The sequence below is a fragment of the Gobius niger genome (assembly GCF_951799975.1).
Source record: "Gobius niger genome assembly, chromosome: 1".
In the NCBI taxonomy this organism is placed as follows: Eukaryota; Metazoa; Chordata; class Actinopteri; order Gobiiformes; family Gobiidae; genus Gobius; species Gobius niger.
Genome location: NC_136852.1, coordinates 64,152,026 through 64,176,902, shown reverse-complemented (window position 1 = coordinate 64,176,902; position 24,877 = coordinate 64,152,026). Strand labels below are relative to the sequence as shown.

Below are 24,877 nucleotides of genomic sequence, written 5' to 3'. Positions count from 1 at the left end.
AGCTGTTCAGGGGGGACCCCGAGGCGACACCAGGCCAGCTCGGAGACAAAGTCCCACCACCGTGTACTGGGCCTTCCACGAGGCCTTGTCCCACTAGGACATGCCTGGAACACCTCCCGCGGGAGGCGACCAGGAGGCATCCGGAACAGATGCCCAAGCCACCTCAGCTGGCTCCTTTCGACGTGAAGGAGCAGCGACTCTACTCCGAGCTCCTCCCGGGTAACTGAGCTCCTCACCCGATCTCGGAGGGTGCGCCCAGCCACCCTCCGACATCACATTAAAACACAAGGACACCAAAGTGTGTTAGATGTATTTACCAGCAGTAACTCAGCAGCAAATGGAGTTGTTCCACTGCTTTTTTCCCCACTTTTTATGCTAACGTTAGTCAATGGATATGTATGCTAACAGCTGCAAAAATGGCCGATCTCCATGGTAAGTGTGGAATTCCCCGAACTCTGTATGTAATGCAGCGGCGATGCTAATTAAAACAATGAAAATCTACACACTACATTTCTCAAAGTAGCTCTGTTTAATTTAACAAACCTTACTCATTTGATTTCAATGAAAAAGAAAAGAAAAAACACTCAAAGTCTTGTACAACTTTGCACATATACTGCATTAATGTAATGTAATGTGTAATCAATGGCAAATGACCTAAGCTAACACACACCGAAATAGGAATGATACAAAAACATAAGCACATAGACGCTGTGGAAACATTGTTCTTGTTCAAAATAGAGTCTGGTTGGTAAAATTCATGAGAATGCATGCTTTACCTAACATGCAGAGTTCTATATGGAGACAGTTCTCAAGAATACTGTGAATAATTGAACTAATTACAAAATTGAGCGCCCTCATACAACCGCGACCTGTTCAACTTCTTCCACGTTAACCAGGTTTCCCTCCACCTGTACCACTTGGATCTCCACACCGGCCTGTTTTAGTCTCTCCATGTCCTCTTCGCACATCTCCGCCACCCCCTCCTCATTCACCACAACCGTAGCCGTCTGTTCCATCTCCACCATGTGTACGGGCTCCACAGTCATATGATCCATCTGGATACCGTCCTCCAATAGTACGTCCCCTCCTTCCATGCTCTGGGTGGCTATGGCGAGCGCGGCGGTGGCAGCAGCGTCTGTGACCACCAGCTCGTCGCCGGACTTGTCCTCGATGGAATGGATTTCCTTCAGGTGTTCTTTAAGCTCTTGAGGGTGAGTGAACCACATGTCACACAACGTACAGTGGTTCGGCTTGTCCCCCGTGTGACTCACAAGATGGTCCTTGAACTCCTCCCAGACGTTGAATACGCTGTCACAAACCTGCAGGCGGCAGTGGGTTAAATGAGGAAGTACTTTTATTGTACAGAAATGCTCAAAAAAACAGTTTATGACTTTTTGACTACGGAACAGGTAACACATATTGCTGTAAATAAAATATCTGCTTTATTTATCTATTCTTTTGTGACTGATTTTTTTAATTAATGCTTATAGTAAACACATAGTTCTTTCTGATGAATGTACCTGGCATTCATAGATTTTCTTTCGTCCCTTCTTGGCTCCAGCTCCATTCTGACAGGCCGTCATATGGCACTTGAGCGTACTGTTCCTTGCAAATCTTTCGTGACAGTCCGGACATTCATAAGGTTTTTCGCCTGAGAAAGGTGAGAATCATATTTATTATTATATTTTGTTTTGCCATCTGAAAGAAAATTCATTTAACTATTATTTTTTTACCAGTGTGTTTTCGTAGATGCTCCTTAAAGTGTCCAAAGTGGTCAAAGTTCTTTTGGCAGTATTCGCAAACATGCACTTTCTTCTGCGCTTTCTGGCCACGAGACAGCTCCTCTGCGTCGTAGTGAAATGTGCTGATGTGCTGCTTCAAAGCGCCCTCCCTGGTGTAAGCTTTACCGCAGTGACCACACACATGCGGTTTCTCTAGTGAACCCAGGTGCGTCTTCAGGTGGTGTTTCAAGTGATAATACAACTTAAAGCTGCGGTCACATTTATTGCACCGGTATACGTTGTCGACCTGAGAAATCTGGACTTCTACCAGATCTACATCTAACGATTTAGCAGCAGTTACGGTTTCTTCGTGATATGCAATTTCCTAAACAAAAAAGAAAATACATTTGTCAGGTCAATACACTGTACATACAAAAAAGAAAAAGTAGTATAGCTACCTCTTCAAGTTCTACTTTTTTGATAACTTGCACTGTTGCCTCCCCCTGCTGGTACTTGCTGGTGATGTCGGCGAGAAGAGCCAAAGCAGAGTCATCTGATGAAACCATAGGATTCTTTGCAGCGTCTAGAACTTCTTCTCCAATGACTTCAATTTCCACCTGGATTACATTTAAAGAAACTGTTGTTATTTACCCTATGGCTATCATAAATGCAAGTAGAATTATATTATAAAGGTGTAGTTCTCAAACTGTGTACAGGTGGGTACAAGGGTCATCTGCAATTTTTGACTTTAGTTTTATTTATGTTTTAGTAATGCACTCAAGTTAGGCGTTTTTTCTTCTGGTTTAGCCAATGGTAATTGATCTAGACATTGTGCCACTTGGACGGTCAAATATTTTTGTACTGTGAGTGAAGGGGGTGATACAGATTTACTATTAGTGGTAAAGTTCATCTTTTAATAGAAGATAGATGCTATGCCTTATTCTAGCGTAGAAATGTAATGATAATGAAAATATACTTTACTCAAACACTACATTCACACATGAGATGACCCTCTCTACCATCTGAGTCACTATTGTCAATTCTAATTTAGACCATATTTATTTCCTCGTTTGTCCAGTCCAGCATTTTGGGTGTATTTTGGTTCAATAAGACTTCCTGTCATTCATGTATATGTACTATCTTACTGCTGTAGCATGCAGTAAAGGTAACAGACTGACCTGTTCCCCTTCAACCATTGGCAGAGTTTCAGTGATAACATTTGATGTCTCAGCAATCTTTCTTTTTTTACCCTTTCTCTTTGTTGTCAGGGTAGATCTGTTATGTGTCCTGATAAAGAGTAAAGACAGTAAAGTTAAGTGAACTCTTAAACTATTAAAGATTTGTGCTTCAAAATCATGTTGATAATACCATGTACCTGCTATCTAGTGCTTTGATGGCTTCGTGCATCTGAAGGTATTCTGCTGCCTTCCACACATCATGTGCCTCTTCTTCTCCAGTTATAGCCAGGGTGGCAGTGTATGTGAACTCCATCAGCCGGCGAAACGCAGTGTTACTCACACCTGTAAAGCAATGTTGATATTAGTTACTTGAGAATCAACAACATAGCATATGTTCCTTTGTTACATACAAAAGGGATCAGAAACAAAGTAGAAACAGTTCTCAAAATGCAGTTTTTGATTGTCTCGTCACACCAAGGGAGCTTACAGAATGTTTTCTCTTCTCAACATGGTTTTGGCTACTGTAACCCACCAATGTATGTTTTTCAAGTGGGTGCCCAGTCAAACAATAGTACCACAGAAGAAAAAACAAAATGAGCATCAGGCTCTATCCCACAACCTACTGCTTATGTTATTTTTTCATTTATTTGACAGGGACATTGCAATTCAACGTAGTACATGTTTGTAGCTGATGCTATGCAGAAAGTGTTTATACTAGTGCTAATTTTCAATAAGTCTCCTTATTGAGCTAAAGGAGAGATAACTCTATGCTGCTGCTTTTATATGTACAGTATGTACTATATGGACATCACAAACAACACATTTCTCTACAGAGATTAATCAATTATAACTTAACTATACGGACTTGCACTTGGCTGTGAGAAGTAAAGAAGAAAAATTGCTTTTGTGATAATAGGTAGGTAGGAAGGTAGGTAATTATGTAATATTATTCGCCTGGGTGCCCATGGATGCTGGTGGCGCATGAGCCCCGCAGCACCCAAGGGATCGGCGCCTATGAGCCTATGGACGTAGTTGCCTGCTTATTTATTCATGTATTTACTGGGGATGATGCAATCACCATAGTTACAATTCAAGTTTGCAGCTGAGAAAGAGCTGCTAGCTCGTGCTAATTCACAACTCATGTCCCTGGTTGAGCGTTTCAACACAATTCACAATAATAAAATACAGTAATACCAAATGTATAGAAAACTTTTCCAATCACACACATACAATACAACACATTCTTTTGTTATCTACTTCTCACAGATTCAGTTCTATTGAAAACTGGGTACAGCTTTGATTTGTTTTCAGTCAAAACTTAACCCTAGAAGAACTCACTACAAACATGGCATATTTTTCTAACAACATTTGGTATGAATGGTATTTCTATGTCTCATATGACATTTGTGTCAGAATATAAAGTACCTTCAATCTCCACCAGTGGCTCCTGAGTGAAATCTTGGAAGAAGTTATGAAAAAACTGACTGCAGGCAGCCAGCACTGCTTTGTGGGCTCTGAACTGATGACCTACAAAAAAACAACAACATATATACAGTATATTACATATCTATTAAATATATCCATATATTTTACGATATTGTCAATAAATTACACATCCAATATGACGGGTTTGCAACTTGTTGTTTACCATCCACAATCAAGGTGATGTCGGTGAACTGATCAAGTTGTCTTTGTTCGTTAAGTTTGTCCATCATCACTTTGTAATGATCTGGATATTGGGAGCTGTCATCCACTTCCAACTCCACTTCCACCTCTGCCATTGTGCACAGGGTTCTGATCTGCAATAGTAAATAAGATCAACAATCAGCTAATTTAGTCATGGATGGGTGAAATAACATTTTGACAGACAACATCCTACAACTAGCTCATCTGTACTTGGGTAGAAAAAGTGTTGCTAGATTGGCGTTAGTGTACCCATTCGCGTGGCACAACGTTTGTAATTGTTCAGAGCATGTCAAGTGAGTCATGCACACACAACAGGTCTGTTTATTCAAATAGTAAACATATGTCACATGAGTTTCTTCCTGAATAACACATGAGGTACAGCTAGCTTCAATGTAGCATTAGCGTTTCTCCGGTTTTATCACAAAGTGTGGTCCATTCATCTTACGTAAGTATTTTTATGATCGTCTTACCGGTAGATCCTGGTGCCATAATACAGTTTTTCAAATAATATGTGTAAAGAGTAGGCAGTAAATAACTCCACTGAACTGTCGGTAACGGGCCTCTTAGCTCTCTCGCCATTTCGTGTTTGGCCATCAACATTACGTCATCAAACCGCGCATTAAAATGCTATTTTTCCGTGAGTATTTCTGAAATATTAACTCGCAGATGTGTCGTTAACTCCGGAAACAACGCATATACATACGTGAAGTAAATCTGCTGCACCTCAAATGACTGTTTGAGGACAAAAATGCACCAACGCGTGTTGTGCTCTTCTCCACTCGTAGCTCCGAAAAGGGCGGTCGTTCTACTTAGGCCTCAGTTTCCCAGAAGCCCTTGCGGAACCACAGACGCCACATAGCGTTGCCTGGTGACTGACCGGCTGCCTTGTGTTTCTCACTTCTAACCATGGATCTATCATAATAAACTTCTAACCAGTTTCCAATTTACACAGGGCATGGTTCAATGTGCCGTAAGCCCAGGAGCCGTAAAGGCTCATAATTCACACGATCCGTATATGCATAAATAGGCCACATTTGCGCTATTGTGATAATGTGAATAGTTATTATGATAGGCACAAGAAACTATAAGACAGGCCTACAACTGATATGCAGAGTGGATTCTTCCAAGCCTGCAGAAAATATAAGGCAAGAAATGGTTGCAGAAATGTACGAGAATACAGGAATTTACAGCCGTTTAGGTCAAAATTTCCCCAGGCTAAAATGTGTTTTCGTTTTGTTTTCTTTATTATCATTTTTTATTTTTATTTTTTAAAGAAGAAGAAGAAAAGAAAAAAAAACGACTGAGACCGCCGGTGCCCACAGCCGTTAATCTCCAGCAGCTTCACTGCTGCTGTCTAGGACATTAGGGGCCTCTGCGTTGCTACCATGCATAGCAAACAAAACCAACCAGAGGTCCATGGAGGAGGTGTGTTCTTCTAAAACAATTAGTACGGTCAAACAATATAGATTAGATAAGAGAGGGACAGTCAGACCGTCCAATCAAAGAAATCTAATCTATATCCCTTGTAAAAAGATTCCATCCACTCAACAACAGATAAATCTCACACATGCTGTGCTCAAAGTCAGATCGTTAAAAAACAAGTCCTTTTTATTAAATAGTTTTATTTAATCTTGTAACATGGCTTGACAAAAACACTGGTAATGCAGTTTTGATTGAGTGTGTAGTCCATCTCACTTCAATTTTGTGTCTGAAACACGTCAAAAGCAGAGAGGCGGGGGTGTTATATTCAGGGATAATTTACTCCTACAAAAATTTTCATTTGGGGTTTTTCCATCGTTTGAGTGTGTGTCATTCAAAACAGAGATAAAACAATCTTCCTTACTTTATATGACTATTTACAAACCACCACAATTGTTTTATTGAAGATTTCACTGAATTACTTTCATTTATATGCCCATTGATTTTGATTGTTTAGTCATTACAGGTGATTTTAATGTGCATGTGGATGTGACCAATGACAGGTATGCAAAAGAACTTAGTGCTGTCCTTGAAAGGTTTGGTTTAATTCAGCACGTGAGTGAGGCGACTCACAACAAAGGCCACTCTGTAGATCTAGTTATTACAAAAGGTGTTAATATATCAAATGTAAATGTTGTTGATGTTGCTTTATCTAATCTTTTTTGTGTCTTCTTTGACTTGTCTGTTACACCCAAACCAGTGGTTGGGCCTGGAGTTAGTCAAAGAAGAAAAATGATACAACAAGGACACAGTTTATGGAAATGATCAGATTTGAAAATGCCCCATGTTCTAATGTTGATAATCTGTTGGACTCTTACACATCAAGGGTCTTAAATGTTTTGGGTGCCTTTTGCCTATTGTTAAAATGGTTAACAATAGGCAAAAGGCACAGAAAAGGGAGTGCCGAAAAGCCAAACGGAAATGGTGCAAGTCAAAGCTCCAGGTTCCTTTTGAGGCTTACAAAGAAGTGCTTTGTGTGGAGTAAGGGAAAAGTACTTCTCTAAAATCATTGCAAACTGCAGAAACAATTCTAGTGTTCTGTTTTCCACAGTAAACAGATTAACTAACCCTCCAGTTTCACTGCCCTTAGAACTAATTCAAGAAGTACAGAACTACATCTAAGTGCAATGAGTTTGCAATCTTTTTTAGGACAAAGTCCAAGCATTAAAAATGCCATAATTTCCACAAATGGCAACCCTGCCACCAGATAAACACCTTGAGCTGACATATTTCACTGACAAAACAATCGAAGAGGTTATCTCCAGTCTGAGTTCATGTACATGCTGCCTTGATGAATTACCCACTAGATTTCTGAAGTCTGTGCTGACCAGCTTGTTACCACAACTTGCTCAGTTAGTTAACTTGAGACTGGAGCATTTCCAAAGGCCTTGAAAACTGCTGTCATTCAGCCTCTTCTAAAGAAGAGCAGCCTTGATGCCAAGGTACTGAACAACTATCGGCCCATATCAAACCTGCCATTCTTAGGAAAAGTCCTAGAAAGTAGTATATCCGCAGCTCGCTTACTTTCTCCTGTCTAACAATGTGTTACTTTCCAGTCAGGATTTAGGCCCCCCCACAGCACTGAGACATCTCTGATCAAGGTGACAAATGATATCCGCATGAACACCAACGCAGGTAAGGTCTCAGTTTTAGTTCTGCTGGACCTGAGCGCTGCCCTTGACACAGTGGACCACAGGATCTTACTTCACAGGTTAGAAAACTGGGTGGGAATCTCTGGTACTGCTCTAAACTGGTTCAAGTCCTACCTCAAGGACAGGATGTACTTTGTCAAAATTGGCAACTGTGTCTCAGACAAAATTGCCATGACCTGTGGAGTCCCCCAGGGGTCAATCTTGGAACCCCTCTTATTCAACTTGTACATGCTTCCATTGGGTCAGCTAAACAGCAACAATGTGTCGTACCACAACTATGCAGATGACACTCAGATCTACGTGTCACTGACGGCTGGTGAACATGGGCCTGTAGATACACTCTGTCACTTGCCTGGCTAACGCCATGCTGCTGTGTGCGCTCGAATCATTTCGAAACTGCACAGCACCCTAGGGACCATGGCCGGAATTCTCGCATGGATTTGGGAACCAATCACAGAACGAGGAGGGACGGCTAGACGATGATGCACTATTCGATATACGGAAGCTTGTAGTGTATTTACTGATAAAAAAAAAAAAAAGTTTATTTACAGATCCAACATGACAGCAGCAGACGCGGCACTATTTTTCGATCAAGCTTTAGACCGTGTTTTATATAGTTTAGCTCGAAAGTTTACAGCGGGTACATCAAACGTCATCAGATATGATGATACGATTGGCCCTGGCTACGTTCAGACGGATATGATAGACATTCGTAGCGCCCAATAAACGGCTATGGGCGATCGTAAACCACACCTCTCCTACGAGAAAATGAATTGGTGATCCCCAGACTAAATATCACTTGTGATTTTAGTCTGCCGTTAGCCAGGCTGCTCTGTCACTGCATCGAACAGATCAGTTTGTGGATGCAAAACAACTTTCTCCAACTAAACTCAGACAAAACTGAGATCATTGTTTTTGGCCCACAGACACAAAGACAAAGTGTTGTCAGTCATCTTGAGTCTCTTTCTCTAAAACCCAAAAATCTGGTTCGAAACCTAGGAGTAATCATGGACTCAGACCTGAACTTAAACAGCCACATCAAAGCAATAACATCAGCAGCTTTTTACCATCTGAAAAACACTGCCAAGATCAGAGGAATAGTGTCAAACCTAGACTTAGAGAGACTTATCCATGCATTTGTCTCCAGCAGGTTACTGTAACGGCTGCTCACTATATAATTAGTCCAGTGCTCCGGTCTCTGCACTGGCTTCCTGTTACTCAGAGAATAGAATTTAAAACAGCTCTGCTTGTGTACAAGTCTTTTCATGGTTTAGCGCCGATGTACATCTCTGACATGTTACAGCCGTATGAACCATTTCAAGCCTTGAGAACTTCAGGGAGGGGTCTCCTGGTGGTTCCCAGAGTCAATAATGAACACGGTGAGGCTGCGTTTCAGTTTCATGCAGCTAAAATCTGGAACAGTCTTCTCGAGGATGTGAGACAGGCCTCAGCTCTGACAATGTTCAAATCCAGGCTGAAAACAGTTATTTTTGCCCATGCATATAACTGAAAGTGTTTTACCTGCACTCTTGCCTTTTATTGTAATTGATTTATTTCATGTTGATGTTTTATTGATTTGATCTGTTTTCTTGTAATTTTATGCAACTGTGAAGCACTTTGAATTGCGTTGTGTATGAATTCTGCTCTACAAATACACTTCCCTTGCCTTGAGAACCCCTACTTGAGAGGGATGAGCTGTGCTGTGCTCAAATTAACATAAAAAGTTGAAATAAAGTGTCTGTTGTATGTGGAGGCACACTAATGGTATGATCCTTCCTACCTGGCACCCCATCTAAAACAGTCGACGCTGACCCCTAAACAAAGGTTCCATTACTGGCAGTCGCCTCGCCACATCACACATGGCACACATGGCAACGAGCTGTCAAATAAAGTCAAATAATAATTTTTTCTTTTCTTTTTTATGGCAGTCATAAAGGACTTTGGAACCTACAAGGATTCACTGTATGTCAATGTGGCCTTTGCCTCTCACCTACAGTATACTAAAATATCGTGAATGCGAAATGCTTGTTACTTGTTAGTTCTATCTCATACAACAAAGTTACTGATTAAACACTGATCAGATCAAGAGTGCATCCCGCTTTTGCATGGACATGTCACAAGGACAAAGTAAGTCATTTACGTAATAGTACACTATGAACGTCCTAAATGATTAAAAAGTTAGGCTCCATGAATAGGCTTATTTGGAGGTAGCACCACACAGGCCCATTGACATTGTTGGGGAATTTCCCTATGGTATTGACTATTTCTTAGATAATTGAACATATTGATTTTGTTTGGATTGCATAAAAAAAAACTTTAACAGCAGCACAAGCAAACTATGTATTTATATGTCAATATGTAGAGCACCATTCATACACAGTGTGCCTCACAGTAAAATTACAAGACTTTTTTTTTTTTTTTTACGAGTTTAGTATTAAGACAAGGTATGGTAAACTGGGTAGTGTCCATAATGCGTCCATTTATTTATTTATAATACACTTATAAAACCATCCTATTCCTAATCTCTACATGTTTGTTTTGTTTATCAATCAGAGGAAAACCATCATTGATGTTTTGTTTTTTTAATAGCAAACCCAAACTGTAAGACTTTTCTGCATGTAGCCTAATAACTTCAACCATGCATGCATTCTTTTAAACCACCGAATCCTTATTCAGCAAACTATTGTCAAAAAGCGTCTGTAAAACTCAAACAAAATGTGCATTCTTTTGCAGCGGTTATTACTTATTCTAGCTTATTCGATAAAAGCCATAAACCCTGGGTGTCAGCGAAAAAAAAGCCCTAGCTGAACTTTGTCCTCCTTCCCGACTCCACAACAACAGGGGCTTGCTATAAAAGGGGCCGTGCTTGAGGAAGAGCCTTGTTTTTGTTCAAGCAGTTGCAGCAGAGCACAAGAGAGAAGAGTAGCCTATATTTCAGGGGTAAGTGGTTGCATAACTCTTTTTTAATTCTGGTAAGAGATGTATGTGTGTGGCTGTGCATAGATACGATTGCATATTGCATGTGACGCGAGAACAGACGCTTTTATGCAGAAAAGAAACGTCTTAAAAGTAGGTCTTGAGCCATTCTTTATCAAGGAGGGAAAACACGTTATTGATTTGTCAACTTGTGTTGCTCCTAGGCCTACAGTAATTTGTATTTAGAAGATTTTGCTTAATTTTTTTCTTTTTTTTTGTTGCGTACTCAGACATACAAGTAGGCTATATTTGATCATTTTACTGTATTGTGAACATGTGGAACACAACATTTTATTCACCGTCTTGCAACAACTTTACGCAATCAAAACGAGTATGTAAAACCCTTGGATGAACTTTTGTACCATCACACAACCAATCCAGTGTGTCCCTCCTCCCATCGTCTCCTCTTTCACCCAACATGTCCCTTCTTTTCTTTTTTTTCTTTTTTTTTAGATCTGTTAGAGAAGAGCGGGGATGTGGGCGTGGCCAGGCCTGCTCCTCGCTCTCAGCCTGCTCCATGGGGGCGGGGCTGAGAGCGAGGGAGGGGGGCCGCGCTGTCAGACTCCCCCCACCTGGAACATTGGAGAGGTGGAGCCCATGAAGGAAGCCATGGGCAAGGTGACTGTGGTGGCACTCTTCCAGGCCAGCTGACTCTTCTGTCTGGTGCAGGCTGCCAGGTACACAGGGTTTATTTAGCTACATCGTAACTTTTAAATAGCTACAATAGGCTATTAAAAGCAAGATATGTATGTTAAACACTTTGGTTTCTTGATTGTTCTCTCCTCAGAATGGACAGCCTGCGCCAGAAGCTGGAGAACCAGGGGCTTCGGAGCATAGAGTACATGGTCATCAACCACCAGGGGGCACAAGCACAGCGTCTTCACCCCCTGCTGGCAGAAAAACTGACAGCAAATGTCACACTGCACAAGCAGCCAGAGGATCAGCCCGATGTGTGGCAGATCCTGAAGGGAGAGAAAGATGATTTCTTCATCTATGACAGGTTTGAAGTCCTTATTTTCCATTCATTTCATTTTCAGTGTTGTGAAGCTTACTTTTTCCATCAGATGTGGCCGTTTGACCCAACACATTACACTTCCATACTCCATCATTGGACACGGTCATGTTGAGAAAGCTATAAGAGACACCTACTGCACACGCATCTGTGGGGACTGCACTTATGAGGTAAGATGAAATGCTATAGTTCATAAGGTAATAAGTCCCTCATCCCCGGAGTTGCAATTTTGAGTAGCTCCAGAAGCACAACAAACCACTAAGATCCCTCTATCTCATCTCTATTTTATCATTTCCTTTCTTCATCCTCAGAGCGCAGACATCCCAGAAGAATGCAAAGAGAAGCCAAGTGAGGCTCAGCCAGACATCGAGGTTGCCACAGCTGTAGACCCACAACCGGGCCACCATAATGGTCATCATCATGGCCACCATCATGGCCACCATCATGGTCACCATCATGGTCACCATCATGGTCAAGATCATGGTCACCACGGAGCTCCTCCTGCCTTTGGTCGTCCAGATGGGCACGAGCAGCACCACGACAACCAGCAGCAACCTAGCCAGCAGGGTCAGCACATGTTAGACCTTAGCCATATGCAGCAGGTAGTGGTGGAGCCTCAGGTCATGCACAAACCATGAGCTGTAGAAAAGGCCAAATGAAAGTCCAAACACAGCTGACAGTGGGCATCCGGCTCTGACAACGAGGCCGTTCCTAACGCCAGCTGATGCTGACACTGACGGAGGCTGTTTGGTGAGGTGGGTTCTGGGGGAGAGGCGCAGCCTGTGGGCCTATGACACTGTGAGAACGCCCTGCCGGCGTCCTGACAGTGACACGGGCAGACGGGCGGCCAGTTCAACACTGTCACCGAGACCTGACAGTGACGAGCGCCCCCTGCTGCCTGACCGCAGCCTCAGCCAGCAGCGCCATGAGCCTGACCCGCAAACGTGCAAAGCTGAGAATGACAGCACATGTAAATCAGCTCTGGACAGTGTGGGTCACGGCTAATTTTACCAACAAGTATTACTCTGAGAAAGAGGGGAGGAGCCTTTATAGGAACAGATGAACACACAATAACAAGCTTCCAAAGAGCCATCGTTTAAAAAAAAATAATTAACAAAAACCTAACAGAACCTCCATTACTACTAAATACTTGTTCTCAATTGTCCACTATCCATTTTGTCCAAATAGTGAATCCATTACATCAAGGAAGATTTGTAAAATAATTGTATAATTGCATTCCAAGTAATATTCATCTATTGCTATCCCGGGCTCATCCCTCTTACTCTGTTGTGTAATCTATTGTTATATGTTTTTCAACTGTTATTTCCTCTTTACTTTCTCCTTCTTCTATGAAGCCTGATGCAGAAACTATGTTCTAGTGGCATCCGTCTGAAATTTGGAAGGAGGAAGCGGAAATGCTTTTGAAAAAACGTGGACAATAAAATATATTTGCATGAAGAAAACAAAGGCCGGTAGAAAGAACTATGTCTTAAGGCATTGTACACATTTTAAACAATTTGAGTATGATTTTTATATCAAAGACATTTCATTTTAAAAGAAAATGTAGGGAAATTGCATTCCATTATTTTAAATATGCTTTATAAAGTTGTAATAGTAGTGCACAGTAATTTCTAAACTTTTATAGAGTGAAAAGAAATCAACAAACTGTAAAACTCCATGGTGTGACGGATGAAGGAAAAGAGTTCGGAGATCACAGTTGGGATACTTTCTGTACTTTATGGCGATTTATGGGGAAAGATTTAAAAAGTCATCCTAAAAATCTGATGTTGGTGCAGATACATGTATTGATGTATTGTGTTTGAGACAGAGTTGGGAAATCTGAGAGGAATAAAGAACTGGGAGGAAACTGTGTTTTGTTTGTGTGCAGTTGGTCCACTTGGGCACAATGTAAGTGATTATTATTTCAGGCAGTGGGGTGTGGTGGGACAAAAGAAGATTTTGAGACAATATTTTTTACATTTAACAACTTCTGATTGAAAACTGAACTTAAATTATTATAAATGCTAATGGGGGATCGCAGCCTGGAAAGTTTGGTAACACCTCACAACATAATGTAAGGGTGTTCTGCTTTGTTGGCCAAAATTGTAAAAACAAAAACAAAAAAAGGCAAATTTTGGTCCTGTTTTTAATCTTGAAAACAATAGGAAATGACGTGGGGGCAATGGGGGTAATTTTGGTCTGTTCTGAGGTATTTTCTGGTAGTTTTGTGCATTTGTAGATTTGATCAATCTGGACCCGTTGAAATAGATGTTTTTTTGTTTTTTTAACTCCTGAATCCGTTTTCAGGCCAAAATGCTTGCATGTGGGCTGATTAAGGGCTGGTGCCTGGTCCTTTTTGAATATTTTTTAGAATTGGTCCATTTTTCCATTTTTGACCAAAGAGACGAGAAAGAGCTGAGTAGCCCTGAAGTTACCATCTTCAATCACAAGGGGGTAGTAAAGGACAAAGAAATGAATCGCTTCATCTGGGTAGCAACTAACTTTTTGACTAATAAATTATTCATCTCTACTTTAAAAATCATTAATTTACCAGAATATGATAGAGACCAGATGACATAATAATAATCTGTTCACTTTAAAGATAAGTTATGGGTTATGTTGAAATAATTAAAGGGCATTGATATTTTCTTTTTGCATGAGTGAGATTTTGTTTTTCATCCTTGCTGAGCTGAGTATTTGTGGCTGAGTATGTCTCTCGTTGACGCCGGTGTTTTATTTTGTTTTGTTTTTTTGTATTGTTTTTTTTTTTTTTGCACCGCTTGGTTTCCCACTGGGGTTTGTCATGACATCATCCCAAACATGCAACAGCTACTGCACTGTGTTTGGGAGTCAGGGAGCATAGTGAGCAGAGCAGCACAGTACTGTGTCATCATGGGGAAAGCATCTCCCAACAATCCGGAGGTACTGATGAGGGGGGCCCCTAATTGGTTTATGTAATCATATGCTACAGTAATGCCCCGCTCTGAATGTAAACGGGCCCGGCCCCTCCCCTCCTCATCATCTCTTTCTTCATTAAAACATAACGTCAGCACAGTGCCAACAAAGGAACATTTGAGCCAGGCCCAGGCCGGGGAGCCCACAGGGTACGTTTAGCGCTGCAACTCTCAACATACATTCTCAAATCATGTTCCCTTTGGATATTATTAGTAACATGCAGTCGATTAAGTATTGGCACTGCAGGGAATACTCAGTTCTTTACATTTTCAGATTCTGTGCCTTATAACTTTAAACCTCTACCTTGGAAACATGAAAGTAGCCCAATCTACACAATACTCCTTTTTTATTTTTCATTTTTATTATGAAATCAACTTTCCCCATATTCATTTGGAATATCGGGGCATGACTGAATAAAATGGACTTGAGTTTCAATAACCAGGTTTCTTTTGTGTTGCAGGTTGTTTCTTTAATTCTTAATGTTCTTCATATCCTTTTATATTTTATCCTGAAAAGACTTACAGAGACAGACTGCATTAGAAAGATTTATTGAACGCAAATCATGATTGGGGCTCAGACCCCGGCGGAAGATTGATATGAATAAGATGATATGGAATAGGTGGCGTTGATCGATGATGGCCAGAATCTCCCCCCAGAGCCTGGACACTGGTGGTGGTAGGACGAGACCCAGCGCGGCCGGTCGATGCGACGAGCAGAGCCTGAGGAGAGGCCAGTCAGAAGAGGGGCAGAGGAGGGTCACAGCACTGCTGGGAAACAGCCGAGTGATTGACCGGGGAGCTTAAGAAGGGGATCCTGGACGATGAATGGCTGAAGCGGAATAAGCAGCTGCGATGATTCGCGGACACGGAGGTGCGGAGGGGATTTGGTGATTAGAGAAGGCTGCCGTTGATGAGGGGTTGAATGAAGGATGCAGGTACGTCTTCCAGGTTGAAGCTTCATGATAAATACTATAAAAATACATTTAGATATGTATTAAGTAAACAACGTGACTCACATTCACATTAACAACACCTCACATGTGACCTGCACAATGTTATGTTTGCCTGTCTGAACTGTACATTGTCTTGTTTCATTGTTATAATATCCTGAGGCAACTCCTGTTGTGATATTGGGCTGCAACAAAACAATTGATTGAATTAATACAAACCTACAAAACTGAATCATAAGTCAGAATACTGAAATTGAACGCATAGGACTTGGAAATGCCTTGGATTTGAGTCAGAATCTTGAAACTTTAGATGCATTTATTTTAAATGAAAATGTTAACTGATACATTATGTTCTTTGCAGTATCCTCTCAAAAGGTCTGTCTATTTTATTTGCAGCGCAAGTGCAAAATGTTTTTCTAGTTATTGCATATATTAATGGGATAAAACCTATGGTAGTAATTAGATTTACTCCAGCATAGAAAGAGGGAGAGTTTAAATTTCCAGGTTAATGAGGCTTACTCATGGCCCTTTAGTACAATATGGAAGGTTTGCATCTTCATATGTTATTGGAAACAAAATAATATACTTTGGTTAAAAAGTTAATTGAAATCAAAGGCTGCATATACTGTATCACAGACAGAAGTGAGGCTGCCAATCTGCGCCTGTAGCCCCCATGACCACCACCAACCACTCTTGCACACATGGCCAAGGTGGCTTGAGTCTCTTTCCCAAAGACACAATAGAGTGCAGCGGTGGTAGTAAGGATTTGAACAGATTAATTACAAGTGATACATTTTAGTTGAAATGTAAAAACTCAATAGAAATGAAAAATAAAAAATAAAAAAGTATTTTCTGCCATTATAATTTACTACCAGAGCAAGAAGTCGAGGCTGAGCAGAGATACTACAAGGAGTTCTCATGTAAAACTCCATTAACAGAGTAAATAATGATTTACGTAAGTAAGTAAGTAAGTAAGTAAGTAAGTAAGTAAGTAAGTAAGTAAGTAAGTAAGTAAGCAAGTGCTTTATTTGTCACAACCATACAACAAAAAACAAAAACAAAAAACAACAACCATACAACGGAATTGTGTTCAGAGCGTGGTGTCCCGCACTGGTCAGCTCCTCCAACTCCTCCTTCATCCTCCTGCACAGCTCCCTCCACTCCACAACAGTCTTTCACCATCTTCTCCTCATTTGTCCCTTCCTTGTTTCCTATAGTGCCTCTTGTGACGCCTCCTCTGTGCTGCAGGTGTGGGGGGCTCTTGGTGCCTCTTCTCAGAAGTACACATTTGTAGGTCTCAAATGTGTTTAGCTCATGAGTTAGCTGTTTGTTTACATTTAAAAAGCTGCTTTCTTCAGGACCACTATGGACTGGAAATCCAGCAAAACAGTGTGGAACACAGAGACCACATATGCAGTTTGCAGAAAATGGCAAAATATGCAGCTGTACCAAGAAAGAGGAAGTGTGCCACATGCAAGTTATTCTGCTTCAAATTACAGGGCTTTCCATAAGAAAACAAGTAACCACACTCTTTTGAATAAGATTACATGTTTTAATTTTTCTGCTGATACTTCGGCATGGTTCCGTTCTTATTTGTCAGGCAGAACACAGCGTGTACAATCCCAGTGCAGTGATGTTGGGCATCCCGCAGGGTTTTGTACTCGGGCCTTTGCTATTCTCATTATACTGTACATAAACGACCTACCGAATGTCTGCCCTGAGCTTAACATATTAATGCATTCTGATGATGTTGCGCTGTTCACCCAAGGCGCGGATGAAAGGACAATAGCTACCAATCATGCAAATGGTTAGAACATGGTTAGATCGTGCTGGACTCCAACCTCTCGTTCAAAAAGCACATATAAATGGTTGCAAATACAATTAGATGTATCTATAAAACTAGAAACAAATCCGTCCATTTATCACAACTGAGGCAGCAAAGTCCTGTATAACAAGGCTATTAAGATACTCAATGTACTTTAATAGAAAAGTATACATTTCTAAATGTTTTAAACATCAAAGAATCTGCGCCGGCTGTCTGTCTATGTAAACACAGGCCGAGTGAGGAAGAGCATCTAAAACTGATTTACAGAGGGAATGCAAGTGACATCACAGCATAGCAACAGCATGGCAACAGAAGCCAAATGAGTGGCACCAATGAGGAAAGTTGCTGTATTGAGACTTTGTTTGCCAGCAGAGGGCACTCTAATCATAAAGCAGCATCTTCACCTTGGTCTTTGTGTAAGTGCAACAATTGATGATGATGATGACAATATTGATGATGATGATGATGATGATTACCCCCAGTGTCTGCGTACACTGGTGTATGAATGAGAGGGTGAATGGGTGAGTGGTTCCTTGCTGTAAAGCGCTTATGAGTGCCTAATGAAGGTGGAAAAGCGCTATATAAGTTGACACCATTGACCATGATGATGATGATGATGATGATGATGATGTTGATGACTGCAATGATAACGACGACGATGATGAGTATGGATTAAGTGCTTGTAAGAGGAAAGAGTAATCAGACAGTTGGAAAATCTTCAAATATTTGGAAGGTTGGATGCAATGATAATGCAGTAGTTTTATATGTTTCTTTAAGGGCATATGACATGTTTTAATTCTTATGTATTCACGACTTATTTTGATGGTTCTGTCGACTCGAATGTATAATCATAAGCATGATTTCATTTCAATGAATTGGCTATTAGTTGAAGAAAAGTTGGGGGCGGATCATTTTTATTCATTTGTTTTTTTGTTCATGACAGATAACAAAGAAATCATAGAAATGCCTTTGGCTATGTGAACCTGTTCCTACAAATGGGCATTTTGTTACCAGCCCAATCCCAGACCGGTTTTAATTGAGCATTCTATTCCCATACAAATGAATAAGGAAGCCGGTGCAATATGTTGTTTCAATAGCCGACTTGCGTCAGCAAAATCTTAAATATAGTTGTGCAAACGATGTTTAGATAAAATGCACTTCATATGCACTTCAACATTCACCATTCATTCATGGTGGTAAGCTACTATTATAGCCACTGCTGCCCTGAAGTAGAGTAACAAAAGTGAGGCTGTCTATCTGCCGCTCCAACCACCACCAACCTCACACTCACACAGGCAAAGTAAGTAAGTAACGTTTCACAGACAGGGAAGTCACAAAGCGCTTCACAAAATTGCAATACAGCAAAGTGGGTGAGGTGCCTTGCCCAAGGACACAGTGAGTTCTGGTTATACCACTCTACCATATGAGCCACTGTCGGCCCTCTGATGGATAAGAGATGCCATAGCTATGCTTCTGTTGGCTGACACAGTCTTGTTTAATTTACCAATCCAGTCATTTTGTGTTTGAAATGACACTGACACATTGTTGAAGCCAATAACGAACAGAGGTGTGTGTCACAGGAGGCAGATCTGAAACATGTGGAGAGAATTAAGATTCATAAAGAGATCAGTAAATGAGTGTCAACCGGAGGTGCCGGAGGACGTCTAATACGGTCTGAGGTTTGACCATGTTAACCATCGCCTTCTTCTTGAGGCGCTGTATTCTCGACCAAAAGAATCTTCACAGCTGGTTTTCATAAGAACACCGCCACACAGCTGACAACAAGATGGCATTGTCTTTTTGGCCTATCTCCATGCATCTACGAACCGCACACTTCACAAAATCGAATCTGTAGAAATGTTCGAAGATGTTTTGCACATGTATGATTTTGATGTGTATAAGAAGCAAGACAATATGCTAAATGTTTTTGTATTTTCAACGCCACACTAAAAAAAAGTTTGGTAGACTATATTTTGCTGCTTTACATTGACAAGACTTGAGTTAAAACTGTAAAATGTTTTGCAACGTGCCATAAATGGTCTGCGATTAGCTTGTCAGGACTAATTCAATGAAATGACGCATTTACTTTGAACATCAAAGAGTGGTTACTCTGGTAAATTGGAGATCCATTTGTCTGAAAGCTTGTGCAATTATAGATTTAGACATTTCAAAACTTCAAACAGGGATAATGTCACATTTTTTAAATGTTTGGGTTAAACTGTTTTACTGAGACCCATTCCTGCCATGGTGAACAACAGAGAAAACCAGAGATCACTGTATACAGAAAATGATGGTGTGTGTGTGTGTGTGTGTGTGTGTGTGTGTGTGTGTGCGTGCGTGCGTGCGTGTGTGTGTTTGTTTTATCAGAAACAATAAGCACTTGAGATATTTCAATACCTCCTCTGAGGGAGCCCTCTGCCCCGGGAGCGGTGGTCGGCTGTGGCTGTGTGGGCGCTGTCCTCTGGGTGCCCGGATGGAGGTGTGGTGCTTCTGCTGCACCTCCGCTGGGTGTCCGGTGGTGGTGCCCTGTGGCTGTGGCTGATGTACCGCTCCCGGTGCAGACGGCTCCTCTGATGGCATTTCCTTACCTGGTTCATCTGTACCCAGACTCAGCACTACGTCCATTATTTCATCGTGTATGTGTGTGTGTGTGGCTGCGTGTGTGTGTGTGGCTGTGTGTGTGTGTGTGGCTATGGGGAGGGGGGTGGGGAGAGCAGTGTTGTCTGTTTGGAAGAGCGGGTGGTTGGGTGGGCGGGAACTGCTTTTAATCTGTAAAGCACTTTGTGTTACAACTCTGTATGAAAAGCGCTTTATAAATAAAGTTTTGATTGATTGATTGAAAAGAGCAACATTTGTCCAGTTTTCTTTTCTTTTCTTTTGGATAGAGTACTTTTTAAATCATTAGTTGTGGCCCAAACTCATTCCTAACTTTCCTAAGACATTTATAACATTCCAAATTCTTAATAACAATAATAATTTATATAGCACTTTTCTGGACACTCAAAGACGCTTTACATAGCACTATTCGTTCACTCCATACTCGGTGGTGTTGAGCTACTACTGTAGACACTGCTGCCCTGGGGTAGACTGACGGAAGCGAGGCAACCAGTCTGCACCATCGGCCCCTCCGACCACCACTAACCACTCACTCCATTCGCTAGGCTTCCTGGTGTTACCAAACGGTCTCCCATCCAAGTACTGACCAGGCCCTTCCCTGCTTAGCTTCCAAGGTCTGACGGGATTGGGCAGAGCAAAGGCGGTATGACGCACAGGGATGTGACAATACACATGTTTCACAACTTTCAGCGACCAATGCTGTCACAGTTGTACCTAAACCACAACTTGCACTGTCAATAAAAGGGCTTAAGAATTAGATACACAGCACAGATTCTTTTTTTCCCACACAAATGTAGACTAAATTGAAGGACAAATTTCACTCCACCACCAGAAGAAAATGGGCATAGGGCCTTTAAGTGGAATATTGTTACATTGTATTACCGCTTTATAAACATGTTTTTCATGTTCCATAGTAATTATACAAGCCTATTATGCTATAGCCTCTTTGACAGTGTTGAATATTTTATGATGATCATAGATCTGTTTTGAACGGCAGACATGCCATATATTGTAATACCTCAATATATATTAATTGCAAACATTAAGTGCAGTGTGCAAAGCAAATAAGATCATGATTAGGGTTGTTTATTATATCATTCTGTACGGTCAGCTGACCATAGTGACACAGGCTTTGTGTTTTTATTCGTATTTCTTCCTACCCCTACTCTTATTGTACGTCCAAAAAGTCTCGAATTGTACAGCAAAACATTCTCTAATATGTTGTTGCTCAATAAATGAACTAAAATGATCTGAATGGTTATTAATTAATAGCAAATACTTCATAACAGTTTAGGTTGAATTGTGAGTGTCCTGAAGAGGGTAGTGTTTGTTTTAAGGTGGTATTGCAGCGACATGCAGGTTAAAACGAGGGAAGAGCCTCGGTGTCATGTGACTGCTGAGGTTGATAATCAACTTCTCAAATGTGAACAAACTTTACGTCTTGAGCGTTACCCCAACGGTAAAACGAATCTGTGGCGCTTCGGCGCTGCCAGCGGTGCCTCCTTAACTGTGAGTGCTGGCACTTCAGAGTGGGGAGTGCAAAGGAGAGGGTCAGAAAGATTGGTGGGTGGGGATAGAACCCTTTTGGGAGAGGGAGCGAGAAAAAAAAAACTTTAAAAAAAAAAAAAAAAAAGGGAAAAAAATCACGTGTTTGCAGATCAAAGGAGATCCGCTTTGTAGAGGCGGAGGAGGGGGGTGAGAAAGAAAGAGGGAAAGAGGGAGGGAGGTAGAGCGAGCGAGAGAGAGAGAGAGAGAGAGAGAGAGAGAGAGAGAGAGAGCCAGCGCTTGCAAGCAATGAATTTGACAAGGCTCGCAGTGGCGAAATAAACACGCTTCAGACCGGGCTGTGCGCCTTCTGCACAGTTCCAACGCTTTTTACGCATAGACGCGATTTCAATTACCGCCACACCGCCTTATTAATCCGTGTGAAATTATGTCCCGTTCGGCGCAGATCCAGCCGGCAAGATGATGACTCTACCACAGAGAGGCTTGGACCGTGTAGCCGACTCGCTGCCCCTGGTGCTCCTGGTGCTCGCCGCCGCCGCTCTCGGCACCGCTCACGCCAAGGATACCGCCTTTGTGGAAGTGGTTCTGTTCGAGTCCAGTCCCAATGGAGACTATACAACCTACACGACGGGTTTACAGGGGCGCTTCTCCAGAGCCGGAGCCACTATCAGCGCGGAGGGGGAGATCGTTCAAGTACGTGAAAACTACCTTTTTCTTGTCGTTGCGGGATATTACGCGCCAGCCTGAAACCACATCGCGCTCGTCATTTCCACCCTTTACCCTGGCTAAGCTTTGTAAAACTTTTTTTCCCCCCCGTCGGATTCGGCGGCTGGCTGGAGTTGTGTAGCCTTGGTGCTGGTGTGTATGCGTGAGGATGGTCTCCGCTCGAGCATATGCGGTCACAAGATGGCTCCTATCTTGTGGAATTCATTCACAGGAGAAACATGGTCCTGCAGGTTGTTTAGTTGACGCATCAGACAAACTTTGCAGCAGTTTCAAAGAAATGTGTTTCGCACATCTGCGTCTACATGGCTATTTGAGTAAAAAACACCCCCCCCACATCCCTTCTCGCGCAAAAAGTTTGTAAACTTTGACGCAGCATGTTGCATGGGTTATATCACTAGCAGCAAGGCTACACGATCCACTGCACACCTAAGTCTATCACATGTTTGCCGACGACTAGACATATCTGAAATGCTCTTGATAGTAGACGTGCAAATGTTTGGTTTTATAGCGCAGGAGCAGCGTGTGAATTAACCACACGTCCCGCTGCTTGTTTTCCCTTTGGTGCTGCCCCGTGTGTTTCTGCACGCTTGGACAACCCGAGTGCTCCCAGTTCCAAACATGTAAAACACGTTGCACTATTTACACTTGACACTAGAAGGTGAATTGGATACTTTCCCTCTTTTTTAGTTGTGGGTCAGTTGTCCAACATGCGACTTTGGCTTTGCATCCACATGGTTTTGAAAGATTTGACAGTGGTGAGCAGCGCCTTGCCCTGTGCCCTGTACAGTATATGTTGATGAGAATGCACTATCCCTGTGTATCACCTGATATTGGCCTCACATATCCAGTTGTGATATCAAACGCTCCTTGTTCTGACTATGCTGAGTAATATGGGACTGTTGCATGGAGAGATGCTTATTGTGAAAAGTGGTGTGACAAATAGCTGTTAACAGGCGTTTCTAAAGAACAAGGTTTTGTTTGATTGGGCAGGACTGTGGAAAGTGTGGGAAAAGCAGGGATGCTTGGCAAACTGTCAGAATCAGAACTCAAGCTCACTGTATGTGAAGGTGAAGGCTTGCCTGCATGTGCGCTGGGGGGCCAAGCACTGAGTCACACAACAGAATCTGTAACAGGTCATCGTAGCATCACTTTGACAGGATTATTAGAATGAGAAGAAAACGCAGTGGATGCTTGGTGGGTTCTTGGACTTCACGTCTATTCTATGTTGGCTCCTCTTTCACAAAAGCAGTTGCTTGTGGTGAGCTGAAAGATCACATGTGGAGCATCAGAGAAGGGGATACTCAGCAGCATCCCTGTTTATTCTCAGTGATGGCCATTTGGCGCCACACGCTAACCACACAGAAATGTCGGACCTCTGCTTTACGTCGGAAACCACATCTATTTAAGTTTGCTTTCTTTGCTAACACAGCCTCTGACCGCTCTGAGGGAGCTTATATTTTGTCAGGCTTGCGACGAGGGCCAGTCCGTCCCAGCATGGCACACCGAGTCCAGTTTATACAAAGTTATGAAATCTGAAGCCGACACTGAGTGACAACCATACAACGAGCACAGTATAATTTTAAGCCACTATCAAATTCCCCACTTGCATATTCTATACTTGTGAAATAACATTGCAGCAACGTGTTGGGAAATGGCTGTGGCGTTGTAATGGGGATAGTATTACACTAGAAGTAGGTTCAACACTAATATTGAGGTTCTTGTGAAGTTGCTTGTCCGTGGTGACCTTTGCAGACATACAGTATCACGTTTGGAAGTTTTGTTGAGTCCGTAGAAGAGCTTTATTCAATTTGCCTGAAGTTTATGGGGCTTGGAGGCCTGCTTTCAGCTGCTGGAAGAGGCCCTCAAGGGGTTTGCATTACCGCATGTGTACAGTAGTGGCCAGACCTCAGCAGGTATGGGTTCAAATACAGGGGAAAGGGGGGGCTTGGCAGCATTCCTGAGCAAAGACCCTAACATGATCACCACGGTTCTACTCCCAACTCTGGTTTGCTAATTCCCCAAAGCTAACAAGCGTTCCCTACTGCCAGAAGAGTGTGAAAAGTGGCACATGTTGCAGGGCCAAAAATAATAAATTAAGTTAATTTGCTCCACTCTCTTCCCTAAGGGGGCAATATGACTAGGCAGATATATACCCAGGGCAAAACCTCTGACTTTCTAGGACAGTCCCAGCTCAATTGCCAGTTTGAAAGTGCAGTAACAACATCAATCAGCGTTTTCTTTTCACTGACAATAACTGTTACTGCACCTTTTTTCCTCAGGTCATTTTTTGGTTGTTTAGCTGGGCGTCAATGTTTGTATATTTTAATTTGTATGTGAACTTTTTCACTTGATGACACATGTTTTAGCTCCTTTTTTCTATTTTTATTATATTTATGTAATAATAAGTATTCTTCAGGGCACTTTGTTCAATGTTTTTTTTGTTCTAAACACAAGTGCTCACTGATCTTTCACTAGGCCACGATAGAAAAACAAACACATCTGCAGTGCAGGTCACAGAGACAATGGAAGGCAGACTTTCTAATTCAGCTCGAATAGTTTCTGAGCGCACAGTAGACAATATTTGCCAAATATTTGA

General features: G+C 41.9%; 3 protein-coding genes across 6 annotated transcripts in view; 2 read left to right on the top strand and 1 right to left on the bottom strand.

The window, feature by feature from the left end:
• Window positions 1-506: 506 nt before the first annotated feature.
• znf131 (zinc finger protein 131) lies at window positions 507-5,391 on the bottom strand. 3 transcript variants are annotated; one of them, XM_079561548.1, is made up of 9 exons: window positions 5,309-5,375; window positions 4,548-4,698; window positions 4,325-4,426; window positions 3,097-3,241; window positions 2,900-3,008; window positions 2,180-2,338; window positions 1,734-2,106; window positions 1,521-1,651; window positions 507-1,319 (listed from the first exon to the last, which is right to left on the bottom strand). In XM_079561548.1, the coding sequence occupies exons 2-9, from the start codon at window positions 4,678-4,680 to the stop codon at window positions 855-857; spliced, it is 1,617 nt and encodes a 538-aa protein (XP_079417674.1). In that variant the 5' UTR covers window positions 4,681-4,698; window positions 5,309-5,375; the 3' UTR covers window positions 507-854. The 3 variants fall into 3 exon arrangements, with proteins under 3 accessions (XP_079417674.1, XP_079417672.1, XP_079417673.1); XM_079561546.1 differs by having other exon boundaries at window positions 508-1,319; window positions 5,289-5,391; XM_079561547.1 differs by lacking the exon at window positions 5,309-5,375 and adding an exon at window positions 5,056-5,180 and having other exon boundaries at window positions 508-1,319.
• A 5,750-nt stretch (window positions 5,392-11,141) lies between these two features.
• Window positions 11,142-12,846, top strand: selenop (selenoprotein P). Its single transcript, XM_079572587.1, has 4 exons — window positions 11,142-11,369; window positions 11,480-11,692; window positions 11,757-11,874; window positions 12,016-12,846. Exons 1-4 carry the CDS (start codon window positions 11,167-11,169, stop codon window positions 12,340-12,342), a joined length of 861 nt encoding a protein of 286 aa, XP_079428713.1. The 5' UTR covers window positions 11,142-11,166; the 3' UTR covers window positions 12,343-12,846.
• Window positions 12,847-21,792: 8,946 nt separating this feature from the next.
• The window catches only part of znrf3 (zinc and ring finger 3), an 82,806-nt gene continuing 79,721 nt past the window's right edge, over window positions 21,793-24,877 (top strand). The window contains exon 1 of one of the 2 annotated variants that reach the window (XM_079571728.1): window positions 21,793-22,248. In XM_079571728.1, coding sequence (XP_079427854.1) covers window positions 22,015-22,248 — 234 coding nt within the window. In that variant the 5' untranslated portion in view covers window positions 21,793-22,014. The remainder of the gene's footprint in view (window positions 22,249-24,877) is intronic. The other variant, XM_079571727.1, reaches the window with a different exon arrangement.